This window comes from Schistocerca nitens, chromosome 2 (genome assembly GCF_023898315.1).
Source record: "Schistocerca nitens isolate TAMUIC-IGC-003100 chromosome 2, iqSchNite1.1, whole genome shotgun sequence".
Classification (NCBI taxonomy): domain Eukaryota; kingdom Metazoa; phylum Arthropoda; class Insecta; order Orthoptera; family Acrididae; genus Schistocerca; species Schistocerca nitens.
The window spans coordinates 239,391,790-239,413,748 of NC_064615.1; the positions used below are offsets into that span (position 1 = coordinate 239,391,790).

Below are 21,959 nucleotides of genomic sequence, written 5' to 3' on the forward strand. Positions count from 1 at the left end.
ATATTGCTACACTGGATAAACAGTAAAAGTGGTTGACAGCCTGCGCATCATTCGCTAAAACTGCCAATAGCTCTGACGGCAAACATAAATTAGAACATAAGTGGTTAAAAGAATGGCATTCTGTCAGGAAATGATATACCATCAAAGGTCAAGGACAATGAGCATAAAGTTGTGGGGAACGAATGGCGATGGCCAAAAAGGCAGTGCCCAAAATGCAACCTAGCTAAAATGATCTCCTGGTGACGGGAGGGCCGAGAGGTGGTCAGCCAAGCTGTTAGGAGGTTTAATTCCACTAGTCATGCCAAAGTGACGCCACCTGCCGACAGATGGCAACACACAGATCATTGGATGGAATGGAAGAACTAGTGGGCTGAGATACAAGGACTGCAACATTGGCAGCAGTGTCAGTGGCCTCGTCCCCTGTAGGACCGACATGACCAGGGACCCACATAAACATCACAGTGACTCCATCAAGAGTGAGCAAGTGAAAGCTCTCTTGGACCCGTTGCACTACGGGATGGACGGTGTACAGCACACACAGGTCCCGAAGTGCTGAGAGAGTCGGAGCAGATGACACAATTGAAAAGCCTGCATCACCAGATGTACTGCTTGGTCTGATACAGGACGAAGAGCTCTTCTGTAAATACTGAGCAGTGTTCCAGAAGCTTATACCGAAAATCATTGGTGCCAATGACGAAGGCACACCCGACACCATGGTCAGTCCAAAAGCCATCAGTTTACACAAAGGTACTACCACAAAGTTCTGTGTGAAGGTCAAGAAACTTATGGCAACAGAGCAAGTTTCAAGTGGTGTCCTTAGGAAGCAAATGAAATTCAAGGTGAACAGGAGCCACACACACAAAGTCAAGGAGATGAAGGGGTCACACCCACTGGGAAAATGGCAGATTGCATGAAATTAAGCTGCCAAAGCAATAGCTGAAAGCAAACTCCAGAAGGTAACAGAGAAAAGGGATGTGCCCCATACTGGCGATCAAAGGAGTCACCGAGAAAAGAGGCAGACAGACGGCTTGCGTATCTGTTGCAGAGAAAGTCACAGTGGTATGACAGCAGGAGTTTGACAGCTTCTGCATACAGACTCTCAACCAAGCTAGTATAAAAGGTGCCAGTGGCCAAACGGATTCCATGATAATGGATTGTATTGAGACAGCATAAAATGGATGGACATGCAGATGAATAAATGAAACGCCCATAGTCTATTTTCAAATAAGCAAGGGACCGGTACAAACGGAGGAGGCTGGTCTGATCTGCTCCCCAGAGAGTATTGCTGAGGACACACAGGACACTGAGGGACCGTGTATAGCAATGGCCAGGTAAGACACATGGGAGGATCATGAAAGTTTCCTATTGAGCATGAGCCCCAGGATTTTTGTAGTTTCAACAAACAGAAGAGCAACAGGCCCAAGACTTAAAGACATGGAAGAAACCAATTGTGCTGCCAGAAATTCATACAAACTGTTTTGTAAGTGGAAAAATGAAAGCCATTGTCAATGCTTCGCGAGTAAAGATGCATTGCTGAAGACACCGCTCAATGAGACAAGTCTGTGGAGAACTGCAATAGATGGCAAAATCGTCAACGAAAAGAGAGCCGGAGATGCCTGGTGGGAGACAGGCCATAACAGGGTTAATGGTGATAGCAAAGAGGACGACACTCAGGATGGAACCTGAGGCACACCATTTTCGTTGGTAAAGGTGTCTGAGAAGACAGAACCCACATGTACCTTGAAAACTCTGTCTTGACGGAAGCCCCATGTGTAGAGAGTACAAAGGATATCAGTTCTCCAGCAGGTGGTGTCAGAAGATGATGAGGCCACCACTTTGTCACAGAGATATCTCTGTGATGAAATAATGGCTTCATCAGCATTTGCATCTTCATATTATCTGACTTTTTATATCAAAGTTCAGTTTAAACTGAATTTAACAACTGTTTAATTTACGTGTACTGCCCCAGAAGATAATTCCGTAAGACAATGGGGAGTGAATATATGCAAAATAAGCTAACTTTCTTGTCTTTAGGTCAACATATTGAGAGATGCTTCTTATGCTATAACAAATTGAACTGAATGTCATTAGTTTATCCATGTGTTGACTCCATTTTAAATTACTACCTATTTAGACCCCAAGGAATTTTACAAACTGTACTTCATTCATTGTATGGCCATTAATGTCTATTCTGGTGCTAAAAGATCATTATGCTATTTTCAAAGTGCATAATATGAGTCATTGTGAGAGTAACAAACTGTTAGCTGTGAACCACTTTTAGGCCTGTTCAGCTATCATTGGAGTTGTATCTGCTAAGGGAGTTTGAACCCTTGGTTAGTATGCTTGTGTCACTAATAAACATTACAGTTTTTGAAGTGTCCTTTTAAGAGTGGATCCAGTACCGATCCATGTGGTACATCACATGTTAGCATGTCCCATTGTCAGGTTATTTTCATGCCTGAGATAGAGTCTGTTAATGAGACCCTCAGCTTTCTGTTATAGAGGGAAGATTCCAATCATGCAAGACAATTGTCATTAATGTCTTAACACTTAAGTTGGCTAGGCAGATTTTTGTGATGCACACAATAAAATACTTTGGCAAGGCAGTAGAATATACCAACAGGACAATTTTTCTTGCTTAGCTCTATTAGCACTTCATTTGTGGGGTCTTGTATCGCTTTCTGTGTGGACAACCCTTTATGAAAACCAAACTGAGAGGCAGTTAACTGGTTTTGCTAAGTAAAATAAAATAGTATGCTATCATAGGCACATTGTCACATATTGTACCATTTGTGTAGCCAGTCAGTAGAAACTGGGGTATTTTCAGATAGACTAAAACAGTTGATACCTCTGCCAGTCCACAAAAGTGGAGTGAGGAATGTAATATCTAACTATTAGTTCATCTCTCATTGCTTGTGTTCTCAAAGATATTTGAGAGACAAGTGTATCATAGGATTTATTGCCACGTAATTCAAAATAGCTCAGTGACATCTGCACAGTTAAACTTTCATAAGGGATTCTCCACAGAGAGAGCAATATTTAGCCAGACAGATGAAATTTTAGGTGAACTAGATTTCAAAAGGTATCCAGTGGGGATCCTTGGTGAACATGCTAAGGCATTTATCTCTGTAGACTATAACACACTGTTAAAAAGCTTCCACATTATGGCATCAGAGACTATCCTTTAACTTGGCTAGAATATTATTTACACAAAAGGAAACAGAGAGTGTTCTTAATGGGGGCAGGTGTAACAATAAACTCAGGGGAAATGCAGACTCCCAGGGTTTGATCCCTGGGCCACTGATTTTCTTGATCTATGTTAATGATCTACCAATTACACTCCTGGAAATGGAAAAAAGAACACATTGACACCGGTGTGTCAGACCCACCATACTTGCTCCGGACACTGCGAGAGGGCTGTACAAGCAATGATCACATGCACGGCACAGCGGACACACCAGGAACCGCGGTGTTGGCCGTCGAATGGCGCTAGCTGCGCAGCATTTGTGCACCGCCGCCGTCAGTGTCAGCCAGTTTGCCGTGGCATACGGAGCTCCATCGCAGTCTTTAACACTGGTAGCATGCCGCGACAGCGTGGACGTGAACCGTATGTGCAGTTGACGGACTTTGAGCGAGGGCGTATAGTGGGCATGCGGGAGGCCGGGTGGACGTACCGCCGAATTGCTCAACACGTGGGGCGTGAGGTCTCCACAGTACATCAATGTTGTCGCCAGTGGTCGGCGGAAGGTGCACGTGCCCGTCGACCTGGGACCGGACCGCAGCGACGCACGGATGCACGCCAAGACCGTAGGATCCTACGCAGTGCCGTAGGGGACCGCACCGCCACTTCCCAGCAAATTAGGGACACTGTTGCTCCTGGGGTATCGGCGAGGACCATTCGCAACCGTCTCCATGAAGCTGGGCTACGGTCCCGCACACCGTTAGGCCGTCTTCCGCTCACGCCCCAACATCTTGCAGCCCGCCTCCAGTGGTGTCGCGACAGGCGTGAATGGAGGGACGAATGGAGACGTGTCGTCTTCAGCGATGAGAGTCGCTTCTGCCTTGGTGCCAATGATGGTCGTATGCGTGTTTGGCGCCGTGCAGGTGAGCGCCACAATCAGGACTGCATACGACCGAGGCACACAGGGCCAACACCCGGCATCATGGTGTGGGGAGCGATCTCCTACACTGGCCGTACACCACTGGTGATCGTCGAGGGGACACTGAATAGTGCACGGTACATCCAAACCGTCATTGAACCCATCGTTCTACCATTCCTAGACCGGCAAGGGAACTTGGTGTTCCAACAGGACAATGCACGTCCGCATGTATCCCGTGCCACCCAACGTGCTCTAGAAGGTGTAAGTCAACTACCCTGGCCAGCAAGATCTCCGGATCTGTCCCCCATTGAGCATGTTTGGGACTGGATGAAGCGACGTCTCACGCGGTCTGCACGTCCAGCATGAACGCTGGTCCAACTGAGGCGCCAGGTGGAAATGGCATGGCAAGCCATTCCACAGGACTACATCCAGCATCTCTACGATCGTCTCCATGGGAGAATAGCAGCCTGCATTGCTGCGGAAGGTGGATATACACTGTACTAGTGCCGACATTGTGCATGCTCTGTTGCCTGTGTCTATGTGCCTGTGGTTCTGTCAGTGTGATCATGTGATGTATCTGACCCCAGGAATGTGTCAATAAAGTTTCCCCTTCCTGGGACAATGAATTCACGGTGTTCTTATTTCAATTTCCAGGAGTGTATAATTAATGACAGAGCTGATGATACAAGTATTCTGATCAAGGTGCCCAACTCCACAGTGCAGGATACATCCCTGACAGACAATAACCAAGTACACAAATGGTCGCAACAAATAGCCTAACCCTAAATTTTTCAAAAACTAGTCTGTATGGTTTCAGGCAACAAATAAAACACTTTAAGTTTCTGAAATGGATTTAACAATCAGAAAATTAATGAAACCATGCATACAAAATTCTTAGACAATCAGACAGACAGTCTTTTAAAATGGAAGGAGCAAATCGATCAGCTGGTCAAGAAACTTAACTCAGCTTGCTTCGCACTGTGAACCATTTCTCACTTTGTTGACAGTGAAATATGCTGTTATCAGATTTTGCGTATTTCCATTTTATAGTCTTCTATGGCTTAATCTTCTGGGAAATGCTGCAAGAGCTGAAAATATCTTCAAAGTTAAAAAAATGAGCAGTGAGCTACATTTATGGGGTCTCTGACAGAACATCCTGCAGGGGCTTTTCAAATAACTTATGATGTTTGCTATTACAGGTCAATCAGTACACATACTCATGGATGATTTCTGTAGCCAGCAACATGAAATTATTTCAGAAACACTGTGACATTCATAGTCATGGCACAAGGCAGGTGACAGATTTCCACCAAACCTCTGCAACTCTCACAAAAATATGCAATGGAGTTACTGAGTCAGGTATAAACGTATACAATAAGCTCCCCATCAGTATAAAAAAGGAAATTAATAACATATAGGTATTCAAAAGGAAACTAAGAAATGCCTCACAGATCAAACTTTTGTAATAAAATTAGTGAATTCTTAGAGTTACTAGGCATCCATTAGTGTAAGAACAAAGAAAACAACTTGGTAAAAAGACACTCTTAACAGAAAAAATGTGACATTTTTACTTACGTCATAAAGATGTAATTTTGAATTTCATATTAAATATCGATTATAAAATGTAAATTATTTGTGTTATTAGAATAAAAATGTGTACTTTTATTTATTCTACATGCTTAAGCTTACAATTAAATTTATGCCAGTAAAATTCTGGCTGTAATATTGTATGCAAACATTGGTTCTTAGAAACCGAGTAAAGCAGTATATATGTGACATATAAAATGCACATGCAGTTTTGTATTATTTCACTTGATTTGTCCTATATTACTAGTACACCATCTGTACAATATGTAATCAACAGTACCAAATAAAAATCAAATCAAGGTTTCAGCTCAAACTATCCTATTGTTACATGTTCTTCCTTCCCAAGGAAGCCTAAATTAAAGGTGATCTTGCTGAGCCCTGCACTTGGATTAGAAATGCTAGTTACCAGTACCTGGTAATCACTTCCCAAGGAGTTCTGAATTAGATTTGACAAACTTTTCAACAATTAAGTTCTAATCAATTTCAGTTCATTTAAGAATGGCATATAATGACAATATCTGATTTAATATGTTGTTGTAACTTACATTATGGGTTGAGTTTTAGAAATCTAAGTTGGATTTCTAGTTTCATGTACTGCCTAATATCAAAATAGTGTCAGCAGTGTAGTTTAAATGAGGATACTAACATCCTATAGTTTCAAATTAGGCCATTGCCTTGTAAAATGGTAGGATTTTTTTCACCCCTCTTTCAGTTTTCAGTAACTTTTAATTGATTCAGTGAAACCATACATTAAATATACTTTCAAAGAGAATCAATCTATTCATTATTATCCAGTGCTAGTAAGAAAATTTGTTCCATGTTGAGAAAATGATTGAAGAGAATGCCTGTACTAGCTACCAGTATATCAGCAGTTTCAGTGTGTTCTTCACACTGCAGCTTACGTAATATCCTTTATGTGACTGCAGTCTGCAGCTATTGGATGTTTCGTCATATGTTGTAGGAACAGGCAGATCAGTTAAAAACTGACAATGAAACATAACTGTATGAACATGACCAAGAAACGCAGAGGCAGTGATGCATCTCTATCTTAGTCACATTAGAAGACAGCATGAAGTACAGAGAGGTATGGTGGGGAATGTCTTCGCAGACAACTTCAAGAGTCAAGGAGAAGTGCCAAATACTAGCTCTGTATGAGAGGTCATCCCACCATAACGCACTTACTCATTCACTTTTGTACTCTTTTTAAATGTGAAATAAACCACTTCTGTGCATAATTTTGAGTTCCTAGAGCCAAATGCATCTACTTTTGAAAAGTTCTGGAACAGATTACTGAAACAGAATTTTTATTATATATTTTGAACACATTAATTTTTTAAAATGACCAATTTCAGTGTAACATTAGCCATTCTCATATCTGACTGTATTAGTTATGAGAGTAAACCATCCAGCTATCAGCAAAATGTACATGCTACATCACTGGTTAAAATAATGACTATGTTATGCTTTGATGTAGCGTGCAAATTTTGCTGATAATTGCATGGATAACTCCCCGATGTAGTCAGATCTTAGGATGGTTCATGGTGAACTGAATCTGATGATTTTAAAAAATTAATGCAATCAGGACAGACCATGGAAAAGCTGTTTTACAACCAGCAAATGTGGATTTTATCAAAGGACCTTATCATCATTTTTTGCAAATTTCTCTGAGAAGATGTATCAACACATCCTTGAGAGATATTTCTCGTGGTGAGTTCTGTACAGGCTAGTGTGAAAATGAATAGATGAATTAGTGCGACTACTTGAAAGAGGCTTCTTTCAGAAGAGGTAATCAAATATTTTTATGAAGTATTTATTACTTTCTAAAATGTTCATAATGATCGTACAGTGGTACAATTTTTAGGCCACTTGATACTGTAGAATCTTTGTGAAAAGGAGTGTACAATAAAATTGGGAAATTTGGTCATAGATCAAAGCAAATCAAGAGGACTTTTCCATTATATCATGTGAGATCTTGCACCTGTTCAGATATATCACCAACAATGAACTACTGATTTCTGTGTTCTTACTAGCTACAAACTTGCCGCATATCTCTTTGACAACAGGCTATTTTGCATTAAAATAATAATAATGTGGCTCTCACATTGACAGCTCATTTTATCTGATGTGTCATAGTGAACTCTACTGGAACACCTTTGAAGTGTTCAACTAAATGACTATATCAAAGACAGTGTTGCATGTAAAATGATAGTTTGTAATCCTCTGTGTGAACTTGAATGTATGCAATTTTTCCATCTCAATTATTTTGTGAGATAAATATTTAGGCAGGAGTAATAGGTTGTGTGGTTCTTCTTGGAAGCTATGCTTTCATAATTTTAACACTAAAACTTCTCCATGATGCCCACTGCCTGTCTTACAGCAGCTGCCGCTGGAGTTTAGTCAGTGTCTCTATGATGCTGTTGTACTTACAAAACAAATTCATGACGAAACATGGTGCCTTCCTTTGGGTCTTCTTTATCTGCTGTATTAATCCTATCCTGTAAGGACCCATTCATTTAAGTGGGATTTTGTTAAGTGAACTCCTTTACGGGTGAAATACATTACCCTACAATGTTTTCAATGAATCTCAGTGTGACACCTACCTTTCCTGCATTTCATTTTGTGTGGTCATTCTACTTAAGTTTATTCTGGACACAAAATTCCCAGATATTTTATAGTTATTCCTTTTTCCAGTGATTCATTGCCATTAATGTGTTCAATTTTTTTTTTTTTTCAGCATCCAACCCCTTGCACTCAGCTTCAGTCATCTGCAGATCTTCCAGTATTTTGCTGTAGTTTTGTACCTTTGGGATTTTTCTGTATACAAGAGCATCTGTAAACAGCCTCATGGATCTTCTGATGTTTCATGTCTGATAATGTCTCACCCATTATGATCAGTGTGCTGTGTTCTAGATGTGATGAAGATGTCAATCCAACGACAAACCTAGTCTGATATGGCTCATATTTTCTTTTGATGTGGCAGTGTTGGACAGTATGAAAGTCTTCTACACGTTACGGGATACAGTATCAACTTGGGTACCATCTTCATCTCATGGATGAATAGAGTGAGATGTATTTCACAAGAGTGCTGCTTGTGGAATTGATATTAATTAGCACAGAGGGGATTCTTGGTCTCTAGCATAAATCATGTTCCACATTTCTGCAAACAATTGATTTAAGTGACATAGGCCTACTGTTTACATTCTTGAAAACAGGAATGATCTGTACTATATCGCAATCCCTTGGCTTGCTTTATTACTCTAGTGACCTATGAGGAACTGCTGCTAGAAGGGAAAGAAGTTCTTTCGCATGATCTACATGTAATCATATAGATGTCCCATCAGGCACAGTCGACATTTCTCTGTTGAGCAATGTTAGTTGATTTTCTGTTCAGCAGTCACTTACCTACATGTCTGTCATTTCAGAATCCATCCAACAATAAGGAAGAGGAACAATAGTACAATCCACTGTGGAACAATTTTGATAGACCAAATTTGGTGTTTTATCTCCTACTTTATATACTTTATATCAGCCTTTGTTTCAGTCCCAGTATGATTATTGGTCCTCAAAACTGCTGTCAGTAATATGAAAAATGCTGTACTTTGACCTTGTTGTGATTAAAAAAAAAACATAATTTCATTTTATTTCAATTTCCATTTTCAGATTTCTATTCAACATGGTACTCTTTTTCCCTGCATTTCAAAAACATTTAGTTAAGTTCGTGATTTGTACGAGGGTAAGTCAATTATTATCTGCAATTTAGTTATATTTTTGTTTATTTTGGTAATACAGTCATTTTACATTGATGATCCATGCTTTGTTTATTTGTTATTATATCTTTGCAATTTTCAAGCTGCTATGTTAGTTTTGTTGTTACTACCGTGTTATTAATAATGGGTACTCCGCTGTCTATTTGCACCAAAGAAGAGCAACATTCAGTGATCCATTTTTTGTGGTCAGAAGGCATATCAGAGGCCAAAAATCATCGAAGACTTTCGGTACAGTACAGGAACAGTGTTTTGCCACAATGGAGTGTCCACGAATGGATTGAAAAATTCTGAAATGGTCGCACAAGTGTTACGCATGTTGAAGGAGCTGGACGACTGTTTACCCCCACAAATGAAGAAACCATTGAGCATTCACATGAAATGATTCTCTTAGACAGACAATTAACTATTAACAAAGTGGCACATCATCTGCAAATTACTTATGGTTCTGCCTATGAAATCATCCTCAACAGACTTGGGTTTCATAAAGTTTGTGTAAGATGGGTCCCAAAATAGCTCACACAGTTGCATAAACAAAAGCACTTGGACACTGCTGAAATGCTCCAGAAACTCAAGTTTGAAGTACTGGATCATTCTCCATATAGTCCAGATCTTGCCCCTTCTGACTATCACTTGTTCGGTCCACTCAAACAAGCATTAAGGAGCTGTCGATTTGCCTCAGATGAAGCAGTGAAAGAAGCGGTGCATTCCTGGCTCACAGATCAACCGAGAACCTTCTTCTGTGAGGGCATCAGGAAGCTTGTACAACAATGGACCAAGTGCATTGAAATGCCAGGAGACTATGTTAAAAATGATGTTCTTGTAAGTTTCCTATTTGATCACAATAAACATTTTTAACTACTTTGTGGATGATAATTGACTTACCCTTGTACTTACTACCTTATAATATCAATATTATGATAATTGCTATATACCTCTAGACATTGGAGACAGCATGTGCAGATATACACTGGCGGACCCTGCACTGTAACCACTGACTGTCACATTGTCTGGGTCACCTCCAAACGAAGCAATATTCTGCTGTACCCATTTGAGAGCCATCACCTGATCCTTAAATCCATTGTTCCCAGGAAGAACTGAATCTCCAGTGCTTAAGAAACCTGTAATATGATAACATGTAGTCCCAATTTTTATAATCAACAATATTTTATGTCTATTTAAACATTATTTAGAGAGTCATACTACTTCAACATGCAAAGAAAAAAATTATTCACCAGCCACTGAATGATCAAAGAGCAATAAAGAAGCAATTTTTATTACAAACTTATCAACAGCAACACACAGTGGCAGTACTCACTATCTTTCATATAAGTCTTTATTTGCAAAATCCTACAGTTGTGGCATCCATCCTAAAATATCGCTCAAGTTCAAGATACTGAATGTATAAAAATAACAGCGGCAGGAATGGTTAAAGGTTTGACTGACCAATGGGAGAGCATCATATTGATACTGAAAACCCTGAGCTGTCTGATCCTCAAGATAGATGCCAACTATCTCATGAAAACTCATTTACAAAGTTTCAATAACCAGCATTAAGCAAGGAAACTATGAATATACTGCAAACACCTCTCTTGCTTCCATAGGAACCATGAAGACAAGATTAGACTAATTACCGTGCACTTAGAGGCTTTTTCTCTGCAAACCACATTGAAATGCATGGCAGATGGTATGTCCTACTGTACCAGTTATTAGGGTTTCTTCCTGTTCCATTCACGTATGTAGTGCAAGAAGAATGATTGTTTGATGCCTCTGTGCATGCTGTAATTATTCTAATCTTCTTCTCATGATCCGTATGTGAGTGCTACATAGGGGGTTGTAGTATATTCCTAGAGTCATCATTCAGAGCCAGTTCTTGAAACCTCATTTGTAGACTTCCATGGGGTTAATTTATGTCTATTGTCAACAGTTTCTCAGTTTAGTTTCTTCAGCTTGACTGTAACATTCTCCATTGGCTCAGACACATCTGTGACCACTCATGCTGTCCTTCTCTGTATATGTTTAATATCTCCTGTTAGTCCTATTTGGTATGGGTCCCACACATTTGAGCAGTATTCAAGAATGGGTCACACAAATTACTTGTAAGTGATCTCCTTTGTGGACTGATTGCACTTCCCCAGTATTTTATCAATAAGCCGAAGTGTACCACCTGCTTTACCCACAACAGAGCCTATGTAATCATTCCATTTCATATCCCTACAAACTGTTACAACCAGGTATTTGTATGAACTGGCTGATTCGAACTGTGGCTCAGTGATATTATGGTGATATTATATATCTTTCATTTTGTGAAGTGCACAGTTTTACATTGCCGAATAATGAAAGTAAGTTGTCAGTCTTTGCATCCCTTTGAAATCTTGTCACAATCTGACTGCTGAATATTCATGCAGCTTCTTTCAGACCGTACTTCATTATAGATAGCTGCATCATTTGCAAAAAATCTGAGATTACTATTAATATTGTCCACAAGGTCATTAATATACAATATTAACAGCAAGGGTCCCAACTCACTTCTCTGGGGCACACCCAAAGTTACTTGTACTTCTGATGATGACTCCGCATCCAAGATAACATACTGTGTCCTCCCTACCAAAAACTCCTTAACCCAGTCACAAATCTCACTTGTTACTGCATATGTTCAAACTTCTGACAATTATGGTATGTGTTATACTGAGTCAAATGCTTTTTGGCAATCAAGAAATACTACTCCTACCTGACCACCTTCATCCAAAGCTTTCAGTTTCTCATGTGAGAAAAGTGCGAGTTGGATTTCACATGATCGATGTTCTCAGAATCCTTGCTGGTTGGCATGGAAGAGATACTGTTTGAGATACTTCATTATGTTTGAACTCAGAATATTTTCTAAGATTCTACCACAAATCAGTGTCAGAGATACTGGATGGCAGTTTTGTGTATCACTCCTACAACCCTTCTTGTAGACAGGTGTTATGTGTGCTTTCTTCCATCTTATGGGGACAATTTTTTGTTCGAGGGATCTATGATAGATTATAGGTAGAAGAGGGGCTAACTAAGCCACAAATTCAGTATAGACTCTGATAGGAATTCCATTGGGCCATGGAGGTTTGTTCAATTTCAACAATTTCAGTTGTTTCTCAATATCACTGGCATTAGTAGTGATTTCACTCATCTTTTCAATGGTACAAGGGTTAAATTGGGGCACTTCTTTGCAAATATAGATATAGGGGTAGAATGCTTAACATAGTTAACACTCATAATTTTGCTTAACATTTCTCTAGTATTTCAGTGCATGTACTTGATATACTTTGTGATACAAAACATGTTTATCCACCTTGCACTGTAGTGATAAGGTTATAAAAATGAGAGTAAATTATATTAAGCATTGATGTAGGATTTTGCATATGAAAACTAAGATGCAAGTTAGTGAAACTGTGTAACATAAAGCCACTGTTTACATAATACATCTTTTGCACCTTAAGTCCCACCAAGAATTTTCCAGTAATACGTGAATCATTTGTTTCTGTTTTCTGTCCATACTATTAGAAATACACACATCTTCAAAATTCACTCTTATGTGCAGGATCATGTTTAAATTACCTTAATGATTGAAAATCCAGAATACATACAGTGATCCATAGTAAGTTCTGCAGGTGGCAGGTCAAACCGGTTTGCAGAATGGCTATGCATGATAAGTTAACACTGAATACATTCCCTAATGCTTCTATATGCAGAAATCAATGTTTTTAGTAGTACTAAAAAACTATGGGCTTCTGTATAGAAGCAATGAGCCAAAAAATGTTTACAATTTAAAATAGTCAAATAAAATAATTATGTTTTTCTCAAGTCTGGTCATTAGGCAATTCAGAAACTGTAAGGTCAGTTAAGCGTAGCAGACTGATTTATAAGAGGAGCTGAGCTGAGATTGAGAATTTACATATTTTGCAAATTATGCATTTATAACCATGCTAGCAATATTGAAGTCTCTTGCCATTTTGGAAAAAGTATATTAGAGTGAAGTCTGGAACAGTAGATGGTGAGCAGACTTATCAATATTCATTGTGAAACTAATGCGCGACAGAGCTGTGATACTAAACTAAGTGTTTTATGATTGTGAATATCCATTTGCTTTTTCTTTAATGCAATACAGCAGTGACTGTAACATGGAAAATCTAGGCTGGAATGTAATAATATTGTGAAAAGCATAGTTGCTGCTCACTGTGTAGAGGAAATGCTGAGTCGCAGACAGGCACAATAAAACGACTGCGGGAAAGTGAGCTGTCAAAAAAAGGTCTGCATTGAAAATAGACAAAAAACACACACACGAGATCACTGTCTCTGGCAGCTAAAGCCCTTATTATACAGTGAGTAGTAACTGTCCTTTTCATAATATTGTTACAGCTGGGATTCTGCATGACCTGGATTGGTAGGTTTCAGGAGATGTGGAACCAGATATCTACACACAAACCACTTCTGTAAATTAAGGGCTGCTGGTTTGTGGGCATGGAGCTGTTGCCCAATAATGTCCTGGATATGTTCCAATGGGTTCATAACAGACAAACTTGGTGGCCAAGACATCAACGTGATACAATATTGCAGTGCCTGTGAGTACAGGTTGTAGACACATGGCTGACAACATATGGAAGTTTGGGTCTGCCCATGAATAGTGCTCAGATTGCCCAATTGGTTTGGCGACCATCCAATATGTGCAAAATTTGGGTTCCAGTCCAGCACAAAATTTCATTGTGTTATTCCATTATACAGCTGATGATATTCGCAACTGTACATATGTTTCATGTATATCAATGTGAGTTTACTGTCATGCTCCTCAAATCACTGGAGCATGATTCTGGCCTTGTGACATGATTGGTTATCCTGCTTTAAGAAGCCATCGCACTCAGGGAGGACATCAAGCATGAAGGGATGCTGCAGGTGGTGCACAATAATGTTCAGGCAGTCCACAGCTGTCATGGTGCCTTTTTATTACTAACACAGGTCCCATGGTGCCCCTCTTGGATCTAGAAAAGCTCACTTACCTATTGGGCAAGGTAGTGCAGTGGTTAGACTTGCATTCGGGAGGACAACAGTTCAAACCGGCGCCGGCCATCATGATTTAGGTTTTCCATGATTTCCCTAAATCACTTCAGGCAAATGCCAGGATGGTTCCTTTGAAACTCTCTCTCTCTCTCTCTCTCTCTCTCTCTCTCTCTCTCTCTCTGTATGTGTGTGTGTGTGTGTGTGTGTGTGTGTGTGTGTGTGTGTGGTTAAAGGAGAATATGCTGTTCCTGGGGACAGCTTACCTAAAGCCCCAAGCCTGTAGTTGAGAGTCACAAGAACTATATCCTCATCCAAGAGGTACTGAGGACCAAAAAGGTCACTTGTTCCTCTAAATAGATAGAAGGCACCAGGATGCAGGAAGATCATTACTGGTCTCTTTGGGTTTCCAGTACTGTCTGGCAACTGGAATTATAAAAAGGAGTATACATTAATGAGTGTCATTTCTGTGTGTCTACATTAATTATTATGAAAGACAAACAGACTGTACAGTTATAACCATTTCCTTCATTTGACATAAGCTGTGCTAAACTGATCATGCTTTCATTTTCATTATAACCATGCAGAATATTTTCTTGGCATGTGCAACAATGATCAAAAGATTATGCAGTCTGCAAAACAAGCTTATTACTAAGCATATTGTAGAAGCATTATTAAAGACTTTGTGACTGCACATTGTGCAAAATTCATATGTGAGTCAGCTGCTTTCAACTTCAGTTGTGATTATGCCTATTAAATCTTGCAGCATAATATTTAAATCAGTCTTCAGAAGTGTTGCACTATTTACTTTCATCTGAATGAAAATACAACCAACTATCACTGCAGTTTGAAAAGTGAAAGAAACAGTAATGGCAGTACAATCAGCTGTCTTTCCATACAAGAAAAAATCTTACCCCTAAAACAACAGCTAAAAGTAATACAATTTGCATTAGACATTTAATGTGTAAATACTAAAAGTTTGCTCAAAATTGGAGATATAAGTTACATGAGGAACTAGTTAGGTGAGAAATTAGATCAGAGCCCACATAACCCCAGCAGGAAAATACAGGGTGATCAGAATCAGTCTGAAAAGCTTTTAAGGGTACTGCAGGGGAGGTTTTTCTGAGAAATAATTGTTAAGAAAAATATCAATACATTGTAACGTTTCTGAGTTATTTAGCATTCAAGTTAGCCAATCAGATCACTGTGTGCACAAATTCAAGCAGCCTGCCGCATACTATTAGTGTCAGTTGTTCTCGTTGCATAGATGATAGCGCACAAGGCTGTTCAGACTTTGCCTTAGGTTCAATCATTATTATGTCCAATTCTTGTATCACTCTCTTCTTCGGCTGTAGGAACTAAACAAAGAACATGTATGGCGACACTGTCTCTTGCAAGCCACTTGAATTTGTGCATGTAAAAGTGTGATTGGCTAACTTCAGTGCTAAATAACTCTAAAATGCCACAAGTATCAAATTTTTTTCTTACAATTTTTTCTCAGCACAACCTCCTGTGAAACACCCTACAAGATTTTCAGACTGTTTCTGACCAGCCTGTCTATCACACCCATTGATACTCCTCTGATTGACACAAAAGGTGGATGAAATAGTCCCTGATAATAAATACAGTTAGTTTATAGTATGAAACGGCATTCAAATTGCTGGGTTAGGAGTAATATGAGGTGCAGAAAAGGTGTTTGAAGTTCGTTTTTCTTCAGCCCCCTTAACCTAAGGCTTCAGTAGTAAGTTTTTCGTTTATGCATCTCATACACCTCTTTCTTTTTACTTTCTTTTTCTTACTGGCTGCCTTTCTGAGGTTATGAAATACCTTCTATCTCCGAATGCTGAATGTTTTTGTGTCCAGCTTCACTGGTCCTATGTTAGCAATTGCTGTTAGTTCAATACGTAGACCAACATTTGTCGGAACATATCCTATAACATGTTATTGTTACATATTTTCTACAGCAGGTAGCAATTTTCTATCACACATATAGTTTTACTTACCTTTGTAGTGTATACGTTGAGAAACAAACAGTCTTCAGAGGTTTCATTGGTGTTCTCTCTCTCAGGACATCTTGCTCCATCTTTTGTGGCATCTGTTACACCATCCCATGGGTTCAGTGGCACTGGAGGCTAAAAATTCAGATACATGTGATAAATTATCCTCAACCTTTATTTTGCTTGTCTATGTTTTATCTGTTTAGTGTTATTAATTTCTAAAGGGGACCAAATGATACAATCAGTGATGTATGAATTCAAATATGATTATGTTTACAAATGAATTTTTTTTAACAAATGTAGCAATCATGGCTGTCATAAAATGACAAAAAAATCATGGTTGTTTTAGTTTTTAGTGTGAGAGTTAAATGAACTACACTACCTCTGACTTGGAGATATTTGATAGACGTATAGAAGATTAGATATTAATGCCTAAAAAGCAAAGAATGAGACAGAGAGTGGGAGAGATCTGAAGCTTTGTTTGACCACCACACAGCTTTACTAGGGCACGGTCCTGTTTGAGGTGGTATGTTTTGTCTTCCTCCAACCTTTGAATGATTTATACACCCAGATATAAGGGGATCGACAGTTTAATGTGAACTCCAAGGAATGGCACAACTTAGCGGCTTTCATATTAACAACTGATAACCAGAGGTGAAAGAAGTGAAAAGTTACAGAATAAACTCTAACAACCTTTCAGTTTAAATCTGACAATCCACTGAGCTGAATTATATATAATTATAAACATGATAATAATATTAAAACTGGAAATTTTCATTAGCTTACACATTGTCTCTGAAAAGCACAGTGAAATGCATCTGTTACTGTCCCAATGCTGCTGAATTTCTCTTTAGCTATATCTTACATGCTTTAATATTTGTTTAATTATACCAGTTTCGTCCTCAAGGTTATGTCAGACACTACAAACTGTTGTAACTAGTTGTTTAAAATGTATGAAACTTTATGAAGATTTAAAAGGCATAATTCTGTTAGGACCTGGTTACAAAAGCTGTCCTTTTTGTCATCTAAACAGGCTGACCTTGAAAAGTTTATTCAGGAATTATGGTCAACTATTATTAAATGAAAAATATTAATAGAGGATTTTCTCATACTTTTTTTGATGTAGCAAGGGATCATGTGTACATTATCATTCCATGCATTATGCCAGATTATGAAATGAATCATGCTATTATTTAGCACACAGAAAGATCCATGATAAAGAGAGGAAAATAAAACAACAATACATTTATGTATTCTCAATTTCATTCAGATTGTTGCCAGCAAAAAAAACTTTTATACCATATTAATTAAAGAAACTCCATATCTGAAATTAAATATGAAGCAACTGTGCCTGGGTGAACTGGAACATGAAATACTAAAATATTACCAACTGAAATTGCAGACAGTGTGCTAGATCAATTTATGCAACCCTGTGGTACTGAATTATTTACAAGTCATGCAGAGACTGACCGACCACCAAATGGCAATATCAGCTCAAGACTTGGAGGCCTGCTGTCACATGGTCATCACATGTACTGGTCATTAGATTCAAGGCGCTTAGGCTTACAACCACTTGAGACTGGTGTGGGAATAATTCTATAACTCTGCAAAGCTTCAAATGTTCTCCTAAAACCCTTCAAGGCCTGGCAGGCTAGTTTACCAAGTACTAGGTTACCTGGAGGCCTGTGGCATTCATTCCTTCAGACATCATGTTCCATAAATCCCATCATGAGAGAGAGCCTTCAGAGTTGCCAGATGAATCAAGTTATATGTTAACAGGCACCACTGTCAACTTCTGTAAAGTATACTAATGATAAATTTATGACTAGTGCTAATCTACTCAAACTGATAATATGCTAATTATTTCCAGATTACTTTAAATTTGTGTTTCAGGAGGAAAACAGCCACTTCAGAAAAAAGCCACTGCACCTCCTCCTCCTAAATGCCTCACTTGCAAATTTAATATGAAACCACCACTTGCTAGCTCCTGGTAGATTAATATACTGCCTCTGGTGAAATAATATTGTGAGTATTGCAACATGAAGTTGGCCAAAATGAAACAATTGCTTTGGGGACAATAAATTGCAGAACTTTAGGGTCCTTAGATGGACCTCTTTGGGTATCTTTGCTCCCTCAGAGACTACAGAGGAATCATTTTAGACAGGCTTACCAAAGATTCCTCAAAAGTTGAAGACTAATGCCACATTGGTCTCCTTAGAGTCATGTTGAAGCTCCTGCAGAGACTCACCCATGACAGAATCTGTCCAGACATCAACAAACATGTTCCTATAGAGCTAGCTGGGCTTAGTTTAGGAAGAGGATGTGACCAAAGGTGCTAACAATAGCAGCTCATATCAAAAACGGCTTTGAGAAGCAGAAGTGAAACATGATGGTCATCTTAGACTAACTGCAGCCTATGATACCATCCTACGTGACAGACTCCTACCAAATTCATTGTCATTCTATGTCAGAAACTTACCACTGTAACTGGCAAAATTTCCTCAGTTGCAGGTTCCTCAGAGAATTCTAAAAGTAGAAATGATGGTATCTTACAAGGTGTTTTGGCCCAATTCCTTTATATTTGTTTACATACAATCTTCCATGAATGAAATCCAGGAAATTTATTTACATCAGTGATATTGCTTTGTTGACTCAGGATCGAAGCTTTATGGAGGCTGATGGAACACTAAACAACAGACCCAGATATGTTGGGTTGTTGTTGTTGTTTTGGTCTTCAGTCCTGAGACTGGTTTGATGCAGCTCTCCATGCTACTCTATCCTGTGCAAGCTTCTTCATCTCCTAGTACCTACTGCAACCAACATCCTTCTGAATCTGTTTAGTGTATTCATCTCTTGGTCTCTCTCTACGATTTTTACCCTCCACACTGCCCTCCAATACTAAATTTGTGATCCCTTGATGCCTCAGAATATTCCCTACCAACTGATCCCTTCTTCTAGTCAAGTTGTGCCACAATTTTCTCTTCTCTCCAATTCTAGTCAATACCTCCTCATTAGTTATGTGATCTACCCATATAATCTTCAGTATTCTTCTGTAGCACCACATTTCAAAAGCTTCTATTCTCTTCTTGTCTAAACTATTTATCATCCATGTTTCACTTCCATACATAGCTACACTCCATACAAATACTTTCAGAAACTACTTCCTGACACTTAAATCTATACTCGATGCTAACAAATTTCTCTTCTTCAGAAACGCATTCCTTCCCATTGCCAATCTACATTTCATATCCTCTCTACTTCGACCATCATCAGTTATTTTGCTCCCCAAATAGCAAAACTCCTTTACTACTTTAAGTGTCTCATTTCCTAATCTAATACCCTCAGCATCACCCGATTTAATTCGACTACATTCCATTATCCTCGTTTTGCTTTTGTTGATGTTCATCTTATATCCTCCTTTCAAGACCCTATCCATTCCATTCAACTGCTCTTCCAAGTCCTTTGCTGTCTCTGGCAGAATTACAATTTCTTCTCCATGGATTTTAATACCTACTCTGAATTTTTCTTTTGTTTCCTTCACTGCTTGCTCAATATACAGATTGAATAACATCGGGGAGAGGCTACAACCCTGTCTCACTCCCTTCCTAACCACTGCTTCCCTTTCATGCCCCTCAACTCTTATAACTGCCATTTGGTTTCTATACAAATTGTAAATAGCCTTTCACTCCCTATATTTTACCCCTGCCACCTTCAGAATTAGAAAGAGAGTATTCCAGTCAACATTGTCAAAAGCTTTCTCTAAGTTACAAATGCTAGAAACTTAGGTTTGCCTTTCCTTAATCTAGCTTCTAAGATAAGTCGTAGGGTCAGTATTGCCTCACGTATTCCAATATTTCTACGGAATCCAAACTGATATTCCCCTAGGTTGGCTTCTACTAGTTTTTCCATTCGTCTGTAAAGAATTCGCGTTAGTATTTTGCAGCCGTGACTTATAAAACTGATAGTTCGGTAATTTTCACATCTGTCAACACTTGCTTTCTTTGGGATTGGAATTATTATATTCTTCTTGAAGTCTGATGGTATTTCGCCTGTCTCATACATCTTGCTAACCAGATGGTAGAGTTTTGTCAGGACTTGCTCTCCCAAGGCCGTCAGTAGTTCTAATGGAATGTTGTCTACTCCCGGGGCCTTGTTTTGACTCAGGTCTTTCAGTGCTCTGTCAGACTCTTCACGCAGTATCATATCTCCCATTTCAGCTTCATCTACATCCTCTTCCATTTCCATAATATTGTCCTCAAGTACATCGCCCTTGTATAGACCCTCTATATACTCCTTCCACCTTTCTGCTTTCCTTTCTTTGCTTACAACTGGGTTTCCATCTGAACTCTTGATATTCATACAAGTGGCTCTCTTTTCTCCAAAGGTTTCTTTAATTTTCCTGTAGGCAGTATCTATCTTACCCCTAGTGAGATAAGCCTCTACATCCTTACATTTATCCTCTAGCCATCCCTGCTTAGCCATTTTGCACTTCCTGTCGATCTCATTTTTGAGACGTTTGTATTCCTTTTTGCCTGCTTCATTTACTGCATTTTTATATTTTCTCCTTTCATCAATTAAATTCAATATTTCTTCTGTTACCCAAGGATTTCTACTAGCCCTCATCTTTTTACCTACTTGATCCTCTGCTGTCTTCACTACTTCATCCCTCAAAGCTACCCATTGTACTTCTACTGTATTTCTTTCCCCCATTCCTGCCATTTGTTCCCCCTTACGCTCTCCCTGAAACTCTGTACAACCTCTGGTTTAGTCAGTTTATCCAGGTACCATCTTCTTAAATTCCCACCTTTTTGCAGTTTCTTCAGTTTTAATCTACAGTTCATAACCAATAGATTGTGGTCAGAGTCCACATCTGCCCCTGGAAATGTCTTACAATTTAAAACCTGGTTCCTAAATCTCTGTCTTACCATTATATAATCTATCTGAAATCTGTCAGTATCTCCAGGCTTCTTCCATGTATACAACCTTCTTTTATCATTCTTGAACCAAGTGTTAGCTATGATTAAGTTGTGCTCTGTGCAAAATTCTATCAGGCGACTTCCTCTTTCATTTCTTACCCCCAATCCATATTCACCTACTACGTTTCCTTCTCTCCCTTTTCCTACTACCGAATTCCAGTCACCCATGACTATTAAATTTTCATCTCCCTTCACTATCTGAATAATTTCTTTTATTTCGTCATACATTTCTTCAATTTCTTCGTCATCTGCAGAGCTAGTTGGCATATAAACTTGTACTACTGTAGTAGGCGTGGGCTTCGTGTCTATCTTGGCCACAATAATGTGTTCACTATGCTGTTTGTAGTAACTTACTCGCATTCCTATTTTTTTTATTCATTATTAAACCTAATCCTGCATTACCCCTATTTGACTTTGTATTTATAGCCCTGCATTCACCTGACCAAAAGTCTTGTTCCTCCTGCCACCGAACTTCACTAATTCCCACTAGGCCTATATCTATCTTTA

General features: G+C 39.1%; 1 protein-coding gene across 2 annotated transcripts in view; it reads right to left on the reverse strand.

Annotated features, from left to right (window-relative positions):
- The window catches only part of LOC126235953 (esterase E4-like), a 294,714-nt gene that overhangs the window by 18,797 nt on the left and 253,958 nt on the right, over window positions 1–21,959 (reverse strand). For both annotated transcript variants that reach the window (XM_049944927.1, XM_049944926.1), the window contains exons 2-4: window positions 16,483–16,611; window positions 14,746–14,905; window positions 10,387–10,572 (exon numbers count right to left, since the gene is read on the reverse strand). In XM_049944927.1, coding sequence (XP_049800884.1) covers window positions 10,387–10,572; window positions 14,746–14,905; window positions 16,483–16,611 — 475 coding nt within the window. The remainder of the gene's footprint in view (window positions 1–10,386; window positions 10,573–14,745; window positions 14,906–16,482; window positions 16,612–21,959) is intronic.